Source organism: Ascidiella aspersa, chromosome 3 (assembly GCF_963924565.1).
Source record: "Ascidiella aspersa chromosome 3, kaAscAspe10.2, whole genome shotgun sequence".
NCBI lineage: Eukaryota > Metazoa > Chordata > Ascidiacea > Phlebobranchia > Ascidiidae > Ascidiella > Ascidiella aspersa.
Window position 1 is genome coordinate 23,908,082 of NC_139449.1, and position 16,528 is coordinate 23,924,609.

Consider the following 16,528-nt stretch of genomic DNA (forward strand, 5'->3'; position numbering starts at 1 on the left):
TGGAACAATTTTGGTCAAATTCTTGATATTTTTGCCAATTGAAGTTTGTGCTAGAGAATTTTCCATGTGACCAAAAATATACTGTAATGCATTTAATAAAAAATGTAGTTAGATTTATCTAAAATGCTGTAGTAGTATAGTCAGCAAAGACATTTAAACATGTGAACCATAACTAAGAAATATTCTATTAAAAAATATTAAACCTATATTTATCTAAAAAAATGATAAAGGTATAAAAAATGTGAAAGGTATTTTATCTAAAAAAACTGCAGCCACTAAAAATGCAGTTATCTGAATATTTTCATGTATGAATTTTAAGAAGCTGTGAGGGATAAACTACTTCAATTTTTTTAAAGCAAATAAAGGCGTTGGTCTAGAATCCTATCACAATCAACGCATAATATTTACTTTAGGGTGCGAGTTAGCGTTTGGGTTGGGGTGGGGCAAGTATTATTATATTTATTATTTAATTAATACTTAACCCACCCTAACCCTAATAATTTTCGTTGTGGTAGGATTCTAGACCAGTGTCCAAATAAATGTTCAGCTGTACATACTTTTTTATATATGTTTAACATATAACTGTGATGGACAACACATTAAAAATTATATAAAATACTGTACGTCAATGCATCTATGATAACATTTTTCTTTTTTAAGCTTTTCCTAAATGAATGGTAAAATAGACACAATTTCGGCCTCAATTTATAGAATGCAGTCGAGGTCAGGACTCAGGATTAAAACATATTAGGCGCCGTAGCCCTAAGGTATACCAACTAAGGGTAAATTAATTTAAAATAAAAAAATAATACTTCGGTATGATTATTTTATTGTTAAAACAGTAGGGAACCGGTTGAATAAATAGCTTTTTTTTTTTAAAACAAAATCAAAGCTTTTACAACAATTTTCCTTTGATGAAGTTTATCAAATAAAGTACCCGCTAAGAAACCATTGAAGCATAAATTACAATAAAAACTTACCAAACCATAAATAAAGTCAGAAAACGGATTAAAAGTTAATTGGTAGTTTGTCATTTTTAATGCTAAAATGAATTTTGAATTAATAATAATATATGTTTTTAAGTAATCTATTTTAAACGGTGACATCATTTCTGTACTTCCGTATTCTCAAAGTAAACAAATAAAGAACTTTATTGGTCAATTCAAACAGATTTGTCAATTCAATAATATTTATAGTAGGTAAAATAATTGGTAAAAAATAATTTAAATATGTTTTGTCGTAATCGTTACGTATTTTGAATATATAAAATGGTAGATCGTAATATATAAAATGGTAGATCGTAATTTTGCAAATTTTGATAGGTTAGAAGTTTTACGATCAAAATTGTTCTTTAACTTATTTCTGTCAGTAACATACATTGAGCTTAATCAACAAACGAATTGCATTTTCCCTGATCTAGAGATGAGATTAGTGCGTGCTACTGAATCGAGGAGGTGTGAAATCTATTTTGGAATTATCCAAATGTTTTAAATTGTTACAGTATCTAAATAAATGGATGAGGGCAGGAAAAAAGTTAGGAATATTTTCCTGAAAACATATTACGTCAGTTATCGGTTGCCAAGTCGCAAAGATGCAAGTTTTTAAATAGAGTTGTTTTTATAAATGGTACTCTCGGTATTTTATATGTTACCAATTGAACATTATGACTTTCAATAATCATAATAGGTTTTACGAACTTAGGAACATTCCAGTTATATCAAGAGCCAATTTGATATCCAGTTTATAAGTCATGTATATTGTATAGAAACTCCATAACAAGTCTTGCTAAAATCTTAGTGCGCCAGTTTTTGTCTTATAATGGGTTTTACGTCAAACTAAGACTAGAACTTTGTTTTTGTTAAGCTAGCATAAACATTAGGGACTTTAACTGTCACTGAAGGAGCACTGCTGGTCAATTTCTAATGTTCACAAGTTCGTAAAACATACCCTTCTTAAATCCACGTACAATATTTGGGTTAATGTGCGGGTTAGCGTTTTTGTATGGGTGAGTCAAGTATTATTGTATTTATTATTTAATAATCTGACCCACCTTTACCCAAACGCTAACTCGCACCCTAACCCAAATATTGTTGGCAACATAACCCCAGGACGAAAATGGGCGCTCTTTTACTATTGTACGTAAAAATTATTAAAAAAAAAAATTCTTCAAATGCCGCTTACCACAACGCATATTGTTTGGGTTAGGGTTAGCGTTTGGTTGAGGGTGGGTCAAGTTATTATTAATAATAAACATAATATTAATTGACCCACCCTCACCCAAACGCTAAATCACACCCTAACCCAAACAATATGCGTTGTGGTATGCGGTATTATAATTTGCATAACTTTTCACGTACAATAGTGAAAGAGCGCCCGAAAATGTGGTATGATTCTAGACCAGCGCCGCTTTTTCTGCTATATATGGTAGCAATGTAAACGGATAAATGAATTTATTTTACTTTAACAAAACATATGAAGTCATGGTACTTGCATTTTAAGCATTTTTCTGGATGTTCCAAATCAACTTGAAATAACTCAACTGCAAAATACATATTTAATCTAATCTGTTTTAATTTTTTATGCTTCTCCAACCAGATAATTTGCATCTGAAAACCCTAAATGTATGATAATGGATTTTGAGGAAGAATTTGCTATTGAAAATAACTACACGGACAACCGAGTACCATGTCACTTCTGTGGGAGAAAATTTGCTTCTGAGAGCATAGACCGCCACTTACAGATCTGCCAAAAGACATCAAAAAAACGACCAGTCTTTAATTCAAGCAAACAAAGAGATGTTGTTGCCAGCACAGGCGTGAAGAAAACCCACCAATCAAACAGCAATCCAAAGTCTGTTTTTCCACAGGCCAAAAAATCAACATGGAAACAAAAGCATGAAGATTTTATAAACACTGTAAGAGCTGCACGTGAAGTTACTGTTGCAATAAAGGAAGGAAGAAAACCACCTCCAATGAAGCCCTCTGCCCCTAATCCTGACTACATTCAGTGTCCTCATTGTAATCGGAGATTTAGTGAAAGTGCAGCTGAGAGACATGTTCCGTTTTGTGCAGAACAGCATAAGCGCCTTGCTACGAAAAAGGGACCCTCTGGTGGGGTTGCAGCACAAGCAGCAGCTCGAGCTTCAGCGCGAAATTTATATAAACCTCCTTCCTTTAAGCCTTCAGCTGGACCAAAGCGGTCCGACTTATCTGAGGCAACTAGATCGGCCCCTGCTAGAAGTACTAGGACCAGAAAAACTCAAAGTCCATCTACAAAGTTTAACCAATCCAAGTTTGGGAGCAGTCAGTATGGTTCACCATCTTTTGTAAACCAAAGCCCCACACCAAGTTCTAGAGTTCGTAAGCCTGCAACTCCTGAATGGGATTCAACTGTTGAGTCATCCGTGTACAATCCAGCTCCAAGATCCAAAACTGGGCTAAAACCTGTAAGTGGGGGAAATGACAAGGAAAATGATCGTTCAAGGAACAATAACTTCCATAGTCAAGCCAAGTTACCGAAAACCATGACAAGAAAAGTAGCAGGGAAAGTTGAAAATTACAGCAGTTCACAACAAACAAACTCAGCACACAAGACACAGGTGCATAAATGGTCCTCAGAGAGTGAAGATGATGATGGTATTTCCTACAAACCTGCTGCTTATCAAGCACTCCACAAGAACCTGCCATCACACCACAGCAGCTCAAGAAGAAGAATGACCACATCTGGTAACAATCCATCAGCCCTAAACGGCCAAAAGGTTAAAGGCCAAATTAGGCTTTCACCACACTTTCACTCTCCAACAACCAATGGAGAACAATCTTATGATTGGTTACAGTCAAAATCGCCTCAGCATGCTTATGATGAACATTTATCTCCAGTAACAGGATCCAGATTTTGTCATGAATGTGGTACACGATATCCTGTCAGCCAAGCCAAGTTTTGCTGTGAATGTGGAATTAAGCGAATTTTACTCTCATAAACAGCTGTTTAATTTTATGTTTCTTCGCCTAATTACACGTTTTATGTAATTTTAACATCCTGTATATTAAAATAGAGTTTATTTTTGTTTCTTTGTTATAAAACTTTTACAAAGGAATATTACCTTACCCTAGATATGTATTGTATTTTAAAATCTTAAACTTGTTTTATGTTCCATTGTAGAAAAATGAATGCCATGTACCTTTTATTTGTGCCAATAAGAACCGATCACATTATGAATTCATTGTTTTCAACATAGTGCAAAAACAACTTAATAATAAGCTACAATCAATTTTATATTTGATATTTTTAAAGTCATGTAGCAAAGGTTGTACCACTTACAACTTGTAATACTTAAAATGCTTACATCTTTTTTTCTAGATTCTACTAAAAATAGTGCTAGGAAGGTTCTTTGTTTTTGCAACTAAGCAAGTTTATTCCTTAAAAAGATTGGCAACGGGAAACTAATTATATTTCAATTACAAAGTCTGCAATTAAAAATCACAAGCTTTTTGTTATCGCCATGTATAAGAAAGGACATGACCGTACTATTTTACAGCACCTTGCTGAATTGCGGGTATGTAGTTTTTGTTAATTTCAAATGTTGCAACTAGTCTTATCTAATAAGATTAAATTAATTGATTTTAGCATGTCTCATTTTGTTGCCAATTTGAATAACTTGAGTGGTTATAACAGGCAAACTCTCTGTACTGTGATGTTTTGTTGCAAAATTGTGAATTGTCTACCCTTTGCCACAGATGTATAATTTCCTTTTTGCCTAAGATAGATCAACTGATGCGCTGTGGACCAGTAAAACCAAAGTAAGACATTTGTATATTAGGGTCTAACAATTTGGTTAACAGTAATACAGTTTTACACCATAATACAAATTTCCTTTATCAAGCAATGATGTTTCAAACTCAGAAAAGAAAATTGAAACAGTGTATTTTTCTTTTTAAGCACAGTGTTAACAGTGAAGCTTCCTGATCGATTTACATCACATGCAGTTAATGCTTTTTTAGATTGGCTGTACAGTGGATGCATTTCCTTTAAATTGATTGACGTACAGTGCATACTTGATATTGCTGCTTATTTTGAGGTATCTAATTTATTCAGCATTTGTAAATAATAATTTGGTTACATATTTAGTATGCGTATAGTAATTAGTTGTTTAAACTTTACATTTTAGTGTTTTGAGCTTGTAAATGAATGTCATTTGTATGCAAAGTCCAACAGCATTTTGTTGGAATCCAAGGAAATTAGCTGCTTCTCTCCCCTTTTCAGCAATTCAATAGTAGTGGAGTACACGTAAGTAGAAACAAATATCTGCCATGAAAGCAATTGGATTTTAAGTTTTTAAAGCTCTTTTCCATGTAGTGGTGAAACCTGTGGGAAGCATGATGTTGCCCTTGGTGATGAAGTTCAGGTCGTAGACAATTCAGTATCCCCTGATAATCTGCAGGACTTTCCAAAGACTATAAGTTGGTGGGTAAGGTCTATTCAGTCTATAATACATTACCTAAAAAATTACTCGCCGTTATACTTTTAGTTCAATAAAACAATTAGCAAACTTTATTTCTTGTTAGCGCTGACAAAAAAGTGTAAAATTCTATCTGTATAACAATGTAAGGTTTTTTGAGTACAATTTCTGTAAACTTATCTTCAAACAACCACCAATGGGGAGAAGAATCTTGTTGCACACAAGTGCCCAGAGTTATATAATTTAACAACAAGTAACTTATTATTATTAACATGAAGCATCCTTAATTCGAATGAATACATATACTTAATGATGAGCTAAAAGAAATATAAGTAGGAACATACAACAAAGGCTAACACCTGATAACACAACTACAGCACCAACTAAATAACATTAGGATAGCACTAACATAAATGGCAAGCATGCTGGCACAGTGCCACATGTACAAAATCACTCATGCATATAAAGTCACTCATGCATATAAAATTAGTCATGCACAAGAATCAGTCAAGCATGACATAAAAGTAAATGACACATAAAATACAATTAAGGGAAATTACAGTTAACAATTTCTTCACTTTCCAGTACCGGTACCACAAAAAATCAACCAATGTTTTCTTCTTACAATGAGCAGATCAATCAAACAAATACGACAGAAAAAAGTAGACGGCAAAGGTGAAATATTTTAAGTATTAGTTCTAACTATTAGAAATTGTGGAAATATTTGCACTGTTTTAAAGCCGAATTATTTATTAAATTCTTGGCCTAACGTCTGGTCTTTCTGCAACTCAGAAAACACCTAAAGTCAAACAAGCAACCAACTCACGGGTCCAAGTGCATCTTTCAGTGTCCCTCCTGTCCTGCCACTTTCCAGTGGAGGTACCTATTAAACCGTCACAAGCAGGGGGTGCACCAAAACGTCAGACCCCACCAGTGCAAGGTTTGCCCAAGGAGATTCGCTCGCAAGGAACAGCTCGCAGCCCACGTGACCTCGCACAGCGGCACCAGGGAATTTCCCTGCAAGCTGTGCGACAAGCGATTTCGGCACAATTCGAGTTTGTACGTGCACATGAAGACGCATTTAGGTAGGCTGCAAGTGTGGAAGCTAAGTTTCATTGTGTGTTACTGATCAATGCATTGTTTGGCTTGGGTGTTTAATCGACTTCAGACTGATTGTGTTTTTTTTTAAGTTGACGTCCATGTCAGTGGTACATATTCATTTTGTTTATAACTTAGACGTAAGTAAGCGGCATTAAAGGCAAACATTTGTATGTATGTAGTATACCTGTCTCAACAACGCGCATATTCTATAACCTACAAATACAGGGATTCGAAAGGCGCCGAGTAAAATTAGATAGGCGATGTTATAGTGTTTATGAACTACAGTTTCGACCCTGCCCAACCCAAGTAAACTTGCTAAGGGTTGGTCTCAAAGGCGCACCCTTTTGTGTGGTCAGTCAACACGAACTCTTCTTTACCGCAGACACCCTTTTATATCGACAAGTTGTGTCTGTCTGATGTGACCAACTGTATTAAATAAATATGCTAAACAAACAAGCGCGTGCGCCAGACTCCATCTAAGCATTGTATTTAAAAGACCTTAGTTATCACTTCGGTGACATAACGTCATTATTACCAAATAAAATTTAAAAAAGTTAAAGCGATAGCAATAAATATCTTATTACTCATATTCCGTTAAATATTTAGCGTTTGTCCGAAACAGTTATCTAATTGGTTCAATGCAAACTTAGAACTTCTCGTCATAGTGCCATTAGGGCGTGGTTCGCTGTAATAGAAAATATTTTCCTCTATGTGCGCAGATTGCAGCTACGTGTGCGAGATCTGCGGTCGAGCGAGCCACAGCAAAACTTCTCTGCGGCGCCACGTCGAAACGCATTCCAACGCCAAACCATTCCAGTGCCAGTACTGCGAAAAGCTCTTTAAGGTTAGTCGTGTGAATTTTTTGCTGAAATATCCAACGCACAGAAGCCATACGTGTCATTATTATAGCGAGTTAAGCCTTCCCGGCAGTTGTGTTAAAATCCATATTGAAAAATGTTTAATGAAATCGATTTCAGAACTTTTGTTTCAACTGAAAATGAAGTTCTCTTCTGTGCGATGTATTGAGGCGGTTTTAACCAAACTGTAATTTGTTAATTAACCCAATAAAATTTCACAAATCCCGACAGTATTTTTTAATAAACTTATACCATCTATAAAATTTAATATCGATTAATTAAAGTAACATTTGCAAACAAGTGTATTTAGAATAGATCTTTCTCATACGACGCAATAAAATTAGCTACGGTTAAATCACTACGATTTTACCCCAACCACTATAATGTAACGAAAGCGTTGTTACGTCACAGCTGCAGCGCTACTTGCGACGTCACGAAAAGCAACACGAAGATGAAACTGTGGCCAATCACGAGAAATTTCCAAACCAAGCAATAGCCACGAGAACTTCCGCAGCAGAGTCGCATCGACTAGAAGCGCAATTTCAATCTACCTTCATTTACCCTGTCGCGCTGAAAGTGCAAAACTCTGTGAACATTTCCTCCGCCTCAAAACGAGATTAGCACGACGGTTGGAACTGGCGTGTGTTTAAAATTCACTTTTGTGACTAAAAACATTTGCCGGCGAGGCAGGGATAATATACCGTTTTTATGAAGTTTCCGATGTCAAACGCTACTAGATCTATCATGCTGCTGCACTTGAATTTGTGAACTCTTCTACCGAAAAAATAAAGCCGCGGTCAAATTGGACAACACCAGTTTTCATGATGTTTCAGATGTTGTACACTACTATACTTCCGCCATAATGCACTTTATTTCGTATCCGTAAAAGTAAATTATAAGTGTGCAAAAACAATATAATACTTTTCACCAAACAAAAATGAAACATTTTTGATTAAATGCAACTTATTCAACATGAGTAAGAAAAACGGGCAGTTGGAAAGGAATGGAGCGGTGTTTTTTCAAATAGGCTAAAAAATCATACCTACTGCATTACGATCAAATTAATACTTGCATGGGAAACCTGGCTTTTAATCAATAATATACTTGCGTTGACGTTAAGTAGAAAACTATTGACAATAACGGATTACAAAGCACTCTTTATCTTTAAGAAAAAAAAAAATGAAAATGTTATGCGTTTGCAGTGACACTAAACAGTGTTTATACGTTTAGTTGGAGCATACTGACAACATTGAAATTGGTTCACAGTGAATTGGTCAAATATCAGCACGCTGACTTCGCTAAGTAATAAAATTGACGTAAACTAGCATTTTGTTTTACACAATTTTAGCTGAAAAATACAAATTTACTACTAAAAGCGCAGTATACTTCGTTATATTCGGTCACATGCTAAGGTACACTATTGTAAAAAATAAAATTAAACAGCAATCATAAATACTGGCTAGGCAATGTTGAAAAATTAATTTTGAAAACAATTATCACATTGTTACGCCTTATTGCAACAAAACAGCTCTTTTAACCACGGCGTATGTGACAGTGATTTCATTAGGCACGATATATACTTTTAATACTAAGCATAACTGTTAATACAATGGTTGTTTACCAATCTACTACGTAGCATATCGAAATTAGGAGTGTTCGATATTATAAGTTTAAAACCGATCGCCCAAACTTAAAATCACCAATTGCCTTACACTAGTCTAATGGCTTTTGTGTGTTTTGATGTCATTAGGTTTCTAATCAAACACACGTATCTTATGAAATATATCTATCGGGTATCGGAATGAAGCACAAGTACCGGACATTCCCAATCGAACTGCCATTTTGTAAATTTGAAACAATGTAAGTTTGTGACTACAAAGCTAGGGATAGCTATATGTACTAAGGCACGTTGTAGGCAGAGCGGCCAGTGTTGGACGGCTTTTTCAGTGCGTGTTCAACAGCTCAACGTGGAGTTTGGTCAAACTGGTTATTGCCCCAACAAAAACAAATCGATAAAAGTTAACTGTAAATAAAACCAGGCAGTATATCTACTAGGGCGTCATGTCGTCTTGAGCAGACGATAGGTTGCTTAATTTCTCTTTCAACTGGAGGTAGAGCATTCCGAGAGTCTTCTGGGACGCCTCGGTTCGCGCCCGTGAGCGCAAACACGCCTCGTACTGGTCTGAAAAAAACAACAAGAGTGGGCGACCAAGAAAAAATATTAAACAGACAGCATATGTCCGATAACGCCACTTTACTATATAGGTAAAACTATTGGGACCACTTTTTTATAGGTTCTTCAAAGCGAATCAAGTAGAACCCTCGGATAAATATACTTAACTTTGTCCCGGACGTTATTTTGTCTAGTATTCTCACGGATACGGGCGACCGGACGTACATTTAATACACGCATAGCCGCATTTTTGTTAGTTTGTCAAACGCGTAGAAGTGGCGAGCAATCACCAATATATATATCCTCCTACTCAGTAAAATCGGCTAGAAGTTCAATGTACGAATAAAGTTCTAAAACTTTTGTTGTTTGATAAAGACATTTTATGTGGCTATAAAATTTAATAAACCGGCGACACAAAAATATGTACCAATATCGAGCCTATTAAGCCACATTCCACGTACCTTGCGCCCATGATTTGTCGCAATGCTTGGTGTGCCAGTGATGAAAAAGGGAGTTAACTGGAGACCTGATCACCCGTACTTTGTTAGTTTGTGTGTACTTGCGATATAGCAGCGTGTCTTCGGAACCCCAGCCGTTAATGCTCAAGTCGAAACCTCCTAAAAAAGTGTAAAAACTAGACATTTTAGCACGTGCTTTGTTTCGCCTTTTTGTCGATAGAACCATGCTTAATTCTGTCGTATATCCCAAAACTGCCTAATTTATAACGGTTATCAAATGCTGTTAGGTATTTAAATATAACAAACTAACAAATAACTGAATAGATGTATCGGATAAACTAGACAAAAAAATGTCAAAAATTTATCTATTGATACCTCATATATACTTATACAGTCTTCTATTGTCTGTTAAGTAGCCCTTTTTGTCAAATAAATCCAGGTTCCCATGTAAATAATACGACAATCTATATATAAATAGGACCTCTGCTCCTCGCTTTTATATTGTGTTCAAGACCAACAAAAGCTATAGTCGACAGAAAATTAGCAGAAAATTTAAACTGGGTAGTACAAAACGTGTGGCTCGATATGTTTGTTAACGGCCCCTTTCACTATTTCGAGAGCTGAAAGGCAGGTTAACTTATTGAAAAAAAAGATGAGAGGACAAAAATTTACAGACGGCGTGCCGACGTTTGGCAAGTGTAATTTTGTTCGGGGAAACTTAATTTAACTTCAAAATCAAGCTTGCATATCTATATGTATATAAATTATATTATATATATACCGTTTATGTTCGGAACGAAAACTTGGAATTAGTCCATAGAGTTATTTATATGTTTTGATTCGTGTCAAGGCATACAGTGTAAGACCAGGTTTAGGTTGATTTTTGGGTGTTGTTCATACAAACTCAGATACCTATATTCTTGAAATCACTGAGATATTGACAGGTCATCCCGAAACCGAAGTCACGCCACATGCCGTTGTCGCGTTTCAAGATGCGGCGGTCACGAAATGCTGGGACGGGTTGACCCTGGTAGACCAGCTCGGGGTTGAACAGACTGAAAACCACCGGGTAGAAGACGGATTTTCCTGCATGTCGGAAATATGAAGGATCGTCGTTTGGATTTTTTTTACTTTCTAGAGGTGATGCAACTAGAAATGTTTTAGGGCGCCTGGCAAGGATCAGGGTTCTTGTTTAGGAGGGACTCATGCAAATATTTAGAAATGGCGTCAAATATTTATTAAATAACCACACGCTAGTGTCTCTGTTTAATTTCATATTTTGTCACCAAGATTACCCAATAAACTTTTTCTTCCATATTGTAAACAGTAAAGTTATAAATAGTTACCAGCGATTGTGTGACTTCGACATTGATTTAACAGCTCTGTAGAAAATCCAATGTCAACATCGCAGAAAAACATCAGCGATGTGTCATTTTCAAGCGACATTGCGCCATGTTGCAAAGCTGCAAACCAACATGGATATAATGATGTGAAACATCTTACGACCACAATAGTTAGATAACGACAGATTTAACTCACTTTTTTAGGTAAATCAACTAGTAACAGGAGTAAACAAAAAACATATTTATATATATATATATATATAATATATATTTGAAATATTTTGTATATAAAATATTGGCAGGTACACAAGAAAATACCATAGATTTGTGGTACCTCGACCTCTTGAAAATTCTTCTTCTTGTATATTTAAAATTTTATAATCTTGAAAGCCAGTTGAATTTCCAAGGACCTCCAAGTAATGCTGCACCAGTCGCAGACCTTCACTTCCATAATAAACAACCAGCAAAAACACATTTCCATCGGCAGTAATAGCAAAATCTTTAAAATACTCCAGAAAAAGTCTGAAAAATAGAAGTTTATTTATAAAAACTTGGAAGTGGTACAAGTGTTTTCATATGCAATCACTTTTTTAACAAACCAGACCAATTGAAGTAAAAAAGGCTACAAAGAACAAGCATAGTTGGTGATAACATAATTCATATTTGTGTTTTTGTTGGCTTTTGGGAAAAATTTGACAACCCTAGCTGATTAACACAGATAATTTTATGCAGAAATTCCATTAAAAATATTTGTTTAACGGAACATTTTGGCCAGCAATAGGGAACATGAGATGCAAATATATGTTGTCAAGTGGGGTTTGCTTGAAAGGTTCGATAACTTCTGGTGAAGATCGTTTTGAAAAAAGTATATATATGGACCTTTGACATTTTGTAAGTTAGTCAATACCTTAAAGTATCTTCTCTTCCTTGCAATGGAACAACGAAATATATTTTCTCATTTGAGTGCCTTACTGCTGATTTTATTTCCTGAAGTGGTGCAAATGGCCGAAATAGCTCCACATCAAATAAAAGATGTTTGTTTACAATGTTGGAACTTGACATTGGTTGGTAAACCAGAATGTACTGTGTCCCAGTGTTAGTCTCAGTCCGGAAGAAGCCTGTAATACAGAAATCTAAAGCAGGGTTTCCCAAATTTTTTGGACCACGGACCACTATTTGTAAATCTGTTTTTTCGCGGACCGCAATACAAAGCAAAAAATAAATAAAACCAACTTTTATATATTTACAAAATTGACAACATCAATGGGACGGATGGAATTGCTTCCCTCTGCTTAAATAATCAATTCAATATAAATTCAAAGCGCAACAAGTTATTTACGATTCTGGACAGCAAAAGCTTTTGAAATCAATAAGTTGTGATTTTGTGAATAACTGCGGCAATTTAATTATCATACTGTACAACAGGGGTTGGCAACCTTTTTCTAATCATGGGCTAAAACCAAACTCAGAAAGGTCTCTGCGGCACGCACAAAATGTTAACTAAGAATTATGTTATTAAAATGTTAGAACAATGTAAATCAGGCTGGCTTCAGATAGTGTTGGCGTAAAAGCGGGACAAAAAGCGTTTGCTTGGTTTAAAATTCGAGTCCACACATCGTTATTCATATTAAAAAGTGTAATAAAACCACTTTGAGAAAACGCGATAACCTCAATGGTTAATGTAGTTCAGTGTTTGTTAACCTATTTAAGTAAGGGCGCACCTGGCGAGTGAAGGGAGCGCGAATTTTCGGGGGTATACCGGCATTTTTTTTAAATTTCTTGCAAAAATATTTCAAGTTTTTATTACTTTTCAAAAATCAAAATTAAAAATCTATGTCCAATATTTTTGAATACGTTTTCCATTTGTACGCAACGCACTTTGGCACTTGGCAGTCAGTCTTCCACAGCGCAAGAAGCTCTAATCTAGTTAAAATGACAGCATCATAACGTTAACAAACCTGATGTATAAAGATCGTTAACGCAAAGCGCGGAAATTTTTTCGCACCTACATAGTTAAAATAGTCTAAAAGTATGGGTCGGATAAATACCATTCTGTCCGGCCAGCCAGCTGTAGGTTGTCGACCCCTGCTGTAACGTATATTTATAACTTTTTCTTGTCATATCTCGACGGACCACCTGTGCAGTCGTCAGACCACAGTTTGGGAAACCCTGATCTAAAGCAATTTTTGTATCAGGCCAGACAGAAAGTGGCATGACTGTGATACTGCCAACGTGCGTTATCGCTTTAGTGGGAACTGACAAAATGAGAGAAAAATTGCCAACAACTGAGTTTACAATATATTTATTTTAGGTGACAAAATACTATTTAAGAAGACCGATTTATCATTTGCACTGTATATATCAAATTTATTTTAACAACACCTTTTTTAATTATCTAACTTACAAATAGAACATAAATTCATTGTAATTTATAATTTCAACAAAAACAAGCTAATTAAAACTAATTACATCAACTTACCATGAAGAAAGTCTTGTTCAGTAAATACATAAGTAGGACTGACTTGACTCCGCTCTCTACCATTATTCAGTGAATCAATTCCTTGTTTGATCACCTCTTTGAATTCTTCTTCCCAGTCATGACGACTAGCAATTATGTCCTGCGGTCGCATTTTAAGACCAAGGTCCAATTTGTATATGTAAGACCTGAGGTAAATTATAAATGCAAGAGTCAAAATATTACAACTTTACTTTAACCAAATAATAAGAGTAGTGTTTGGGTTTATTTTTCTTTTAGTTTGAATATGCTATGTCAGAGAGCAAATTATAGCAATAACACTTTTTTACATTTAGTAAACATCATAACTATTTACCTGTCAAACATAGTAAACTGATTGATATCATACTCATTTTTCCACTCTGTATTTTTTAGAATAGCGGATTTGTCAATCTAAATAAAGGCATGTTGTATTAAATTAAAGTATTCTAGCCAGTATTCTAACAAAACAATATTACTTGATCTTTCATGTAATGCAGAACTTTATCCCCATCGATAAAGACATCTACATTGTCAACAGGCAGTTCCACCTTATCGCCATCTGCTTCCTTGAGATAAAATAATGCAGATATAATAGAGTTTCTCATGTAAAAAAATCAGCATTAACTTATTTTCTACTTAGAATTAACTTTTTTTCCATTTTAGTCAACATTAATTTGTTGTTCATTAACCTACATTTAGTCTCTGAACTGCTTCTAGTTGTTGATTTTTTTCATCCAACATTGATTGTAGATCATGGATTTGATGCTGAAGGCTGTTCATGATCTAAAATATACAATTAATGTTTACATTCATTTCATGGTATCAACTTTAGTTGAAAATTGTCCCTAATGAGTTTTAGACACATAAGATGCCTAAGACAACTGTCAGCAAAATGCTAAACATAATCTACATAAAGCTGCATAATTTTTATAGGCTTTTTATAAACGTTATTTAACTTTTACTAAAAAATAAAACAGACCTCTACAATCAATTTAAAACTGTCAACATATAATTTGTTTCAACGTTAATATGGTATAATAAAAGCTTCAATAAAACTTAATGTAAACTCTTCCAATAAAAATGTTTTAAGACTCACATAATCATTATGTTGTTTGTTTTCAACTATTAAGCTTGCAGAGCGTTGACCTAAATGCCAAATAAGATATTTACAAAACATATTAATGTAATATTACAGTATGAAGTTATTGTTTACTAACCATTAATGTGAAGATAAGAAAAACCAAAGGGAGTTAGGACCTGATTAACCATTGATACAATTGCTGCCATAATAATGACAACAATTAAAAGACGAAGAAGTCTTTTATATGAAATCTTCATTGTCCTGTATATTAATCCCTCCCAGTAAAACGAAAGCGGCCTGCAAATGGCAACTATCTACATATTATCTAAACACAACAACAACTTAATATTAAATGACATCCTAAACTTAATATAGACTTTGTTCTGCATTATTTTTAAATAAATAAATAACACAACAATATTTGACAAGAATTTTTTTTAAAGCCTGTGAAGCTAGCAAATGTTTCACAAAAATACAGGCCAACATTTCAAGAGACGTATAAGCAAAAGTTTACACTGGTTGTTTACTTATAAACATTATAAAGAAACTATCTATTGCACAATTTACACATTGATATTTTACTCAGCCCCATGCCTGGGTTCTTGCATAATGTAAAACCAGTTTTCCATCAACACCAAAGGATTCATACAGTGAGCCAATATCCCTGTCGGGCGATGGAGCAAATGCTTGGTTAACATATAAAAAAAGCGATTCAGATTGTTCACACTTGAGCAGTTTTCTCAAAAATTGAATGACCCATTGGACAGACTGTGAAGGATCAACTTGCCACTTCTTTCTTTTTAAAATTGGAGCATCCCCAGTGGGTCTCAGTAGAACTTCAATCTTTTTTGGCTTGTCATCAACTGGTGAGGCAGCTTCAATAGAAGACATTGTTTATTCCTAGATCATTTCAGCTGAGATGCTTCTTAAACTATTACAAATGTTGAAATCTATGAGCACTTGAAATGAGGACTTGACGTAATAAACTTTAATAAATAAACATTTAGTTTTGTTGTTTACAATTTATAGCTCATTACTGAAATTTCCATATTTTCTGAAGGTTTAAAAGAGATAGAAAACTTAAGTTTTCTTCAAAACATTACATTGGTTTTAAAAGCATTATTTTAAGCTGCTGCAGGTACCAACTTAACACTTACAATTTACAACACTACTAGACTTGATTCTAGATCTGGAGTTTATATACAAAAATCGAAAAATAAATAGCAACTCTGCGAAGCTATTTGTATTTTCAGCCGCCATAATTATAAAAATGATCATAAACCATAAACTTACAAAATAAAGCAAAAGTATTTGGCAACATTTGTGTTAAAAGAAATACAATCCAGTGTGTAAACTTTTAGTTGTAGCATAGTCAAAACATGCCGGCAGTTGATGTTCAATAAATATTGTACATCGTTTAATCAAAGAGATTATAAATCAACATAACCATTAATTTACGGGTATTTATAAACGAATGCCAACCAAATAGTTATATCATATTGTTCTACTTCTATTTTTTTTCAATAATTTCATGCATGACAAAATCCACGAAACTCAACC

At 34.6% G+C, this 16,528-nt stretch overlaps 4 protein-coding genes across 9 annotated transcripts; 2 read left to right on the top strand and 2 right to left on the bottom strand.

Annotated features, from left to right (window-relative positions):
* Positions 1–2,599: 2,599 nt before the first annotated feature.
* Positions 2,600–4,360, top strand: LOC146161011 (uncharacterized). The gene has a single exon (XM_083383720.1). It carries the CDS (start codon positions 2,624–2,626, stop codon positions 3,977–3,979), a length of 1,356 nt encoding a protein of 451 aa, XP_083239846.1. The 5' UTR covers positions 2,600–2,623; the 3' UTR covers positions 3,980–4,360.
* Positions 4,361–4,420: 60 nt separating this feature from the next.
* LOC146161012 (uncharacterized) lies at positions 4,421–8,686 on the top strand. 5 transcript variants are annotated; one of them, XM_083383724.1, is made up of 9 exons: positions 4,421–4,555; positions 4,627–4,799; positions 4,921–5,077; positions 5,168–5,286; positions 5,356–5,463; positions 6,044–6,133; positions 6,251–6,543; positions 7,279–7,403; positions 7,828–8,686. In XM_083383724.1, the coding sequence occupies exons 2-9, from the start codon at positions 4,774–4,776 to the stop codon at positions 8,035–8,037; spliced, it is 1,128 nt and encodes a 375-aa protein (XP_083239850.1). In that variant the 5' UTR covers positions 4,421–4,555; positions 4,627–4,773; the 3' UTR covers positions 8,038–8,686. The 5 variants fall into 5 exon arrangements, with proteins under 5 accessions (XP_083239850.1, XP_083239852.1, XP_083239851.1 ...); XM_083383726.1 differs by having other exon boundaries at positions 4,944–5,077; positions 7,828–8,685; XM_083383725.1 differs by having other exon boundaries at positions 4,939–5,077; positions 7,828–8,684.
* LOC146161013 (chondroitin sulfate N-acetylgalactosaminyltransferase 2-like) lies at positions 8,276–15,233 on the bottom strand. Of its 2 annotated transcripts, none has more exons than XM_083383718.1 (12): positions 15,105–15,233; positions 14,984–15,033; positions 14,581–14,670; positions 14,364–14,453; positions 14,222–14,298; positions 13,870–14,054; positions 12,298–12,508; positions 11,725–11,912; positions 11,394–11,510; positions 10,960–11,133; positions 10,051–10,206; positions 8,276–9,593 (listed from the first exon to the last, which is right to left on the bottom strand). In XM_083383718.1, the coding sequence occupies exons 1-12, from the start codon at positions 15,223–15,225 to the stop codon at positions 9,436–9,438; spliced, it is 1,617 nt and encodes a 538-aa protein (XP_083239844.1). In that variant the 5' UTR covers positions 15,226–15,233; the 3' UTR covers positions 8,276–9,435. The 2 variants fall into 2 exon arrangements, with proteins under 2 accessions (XP_083239844.1, XP_083239845.1); XM_083383719.1 differs by having other exon boundaries at positions 8,276–9,598.
* Positions 15,234–15,302: 69 nt separating this feature from the next.
* LOC146161014 (ubiquitin-like protein ATG12) lies at positions 15,303–16,361 on the bottom strand. The gene has a single exon (XM_083383727.1). The coding sequence runs from the start codon at positions 15,857–15,859 to the stop codon at positions 15,551–15,553; it is 309 nt and encodes a 102-aa protein (XP_083239853.1). The 5' UTR covers positions 15,860–16,361; the 3' UTR covers positions 15,303–15,550.
* Between the last annotated feature and the right edge of the window lie 167 nt (positions 16,362–16,528).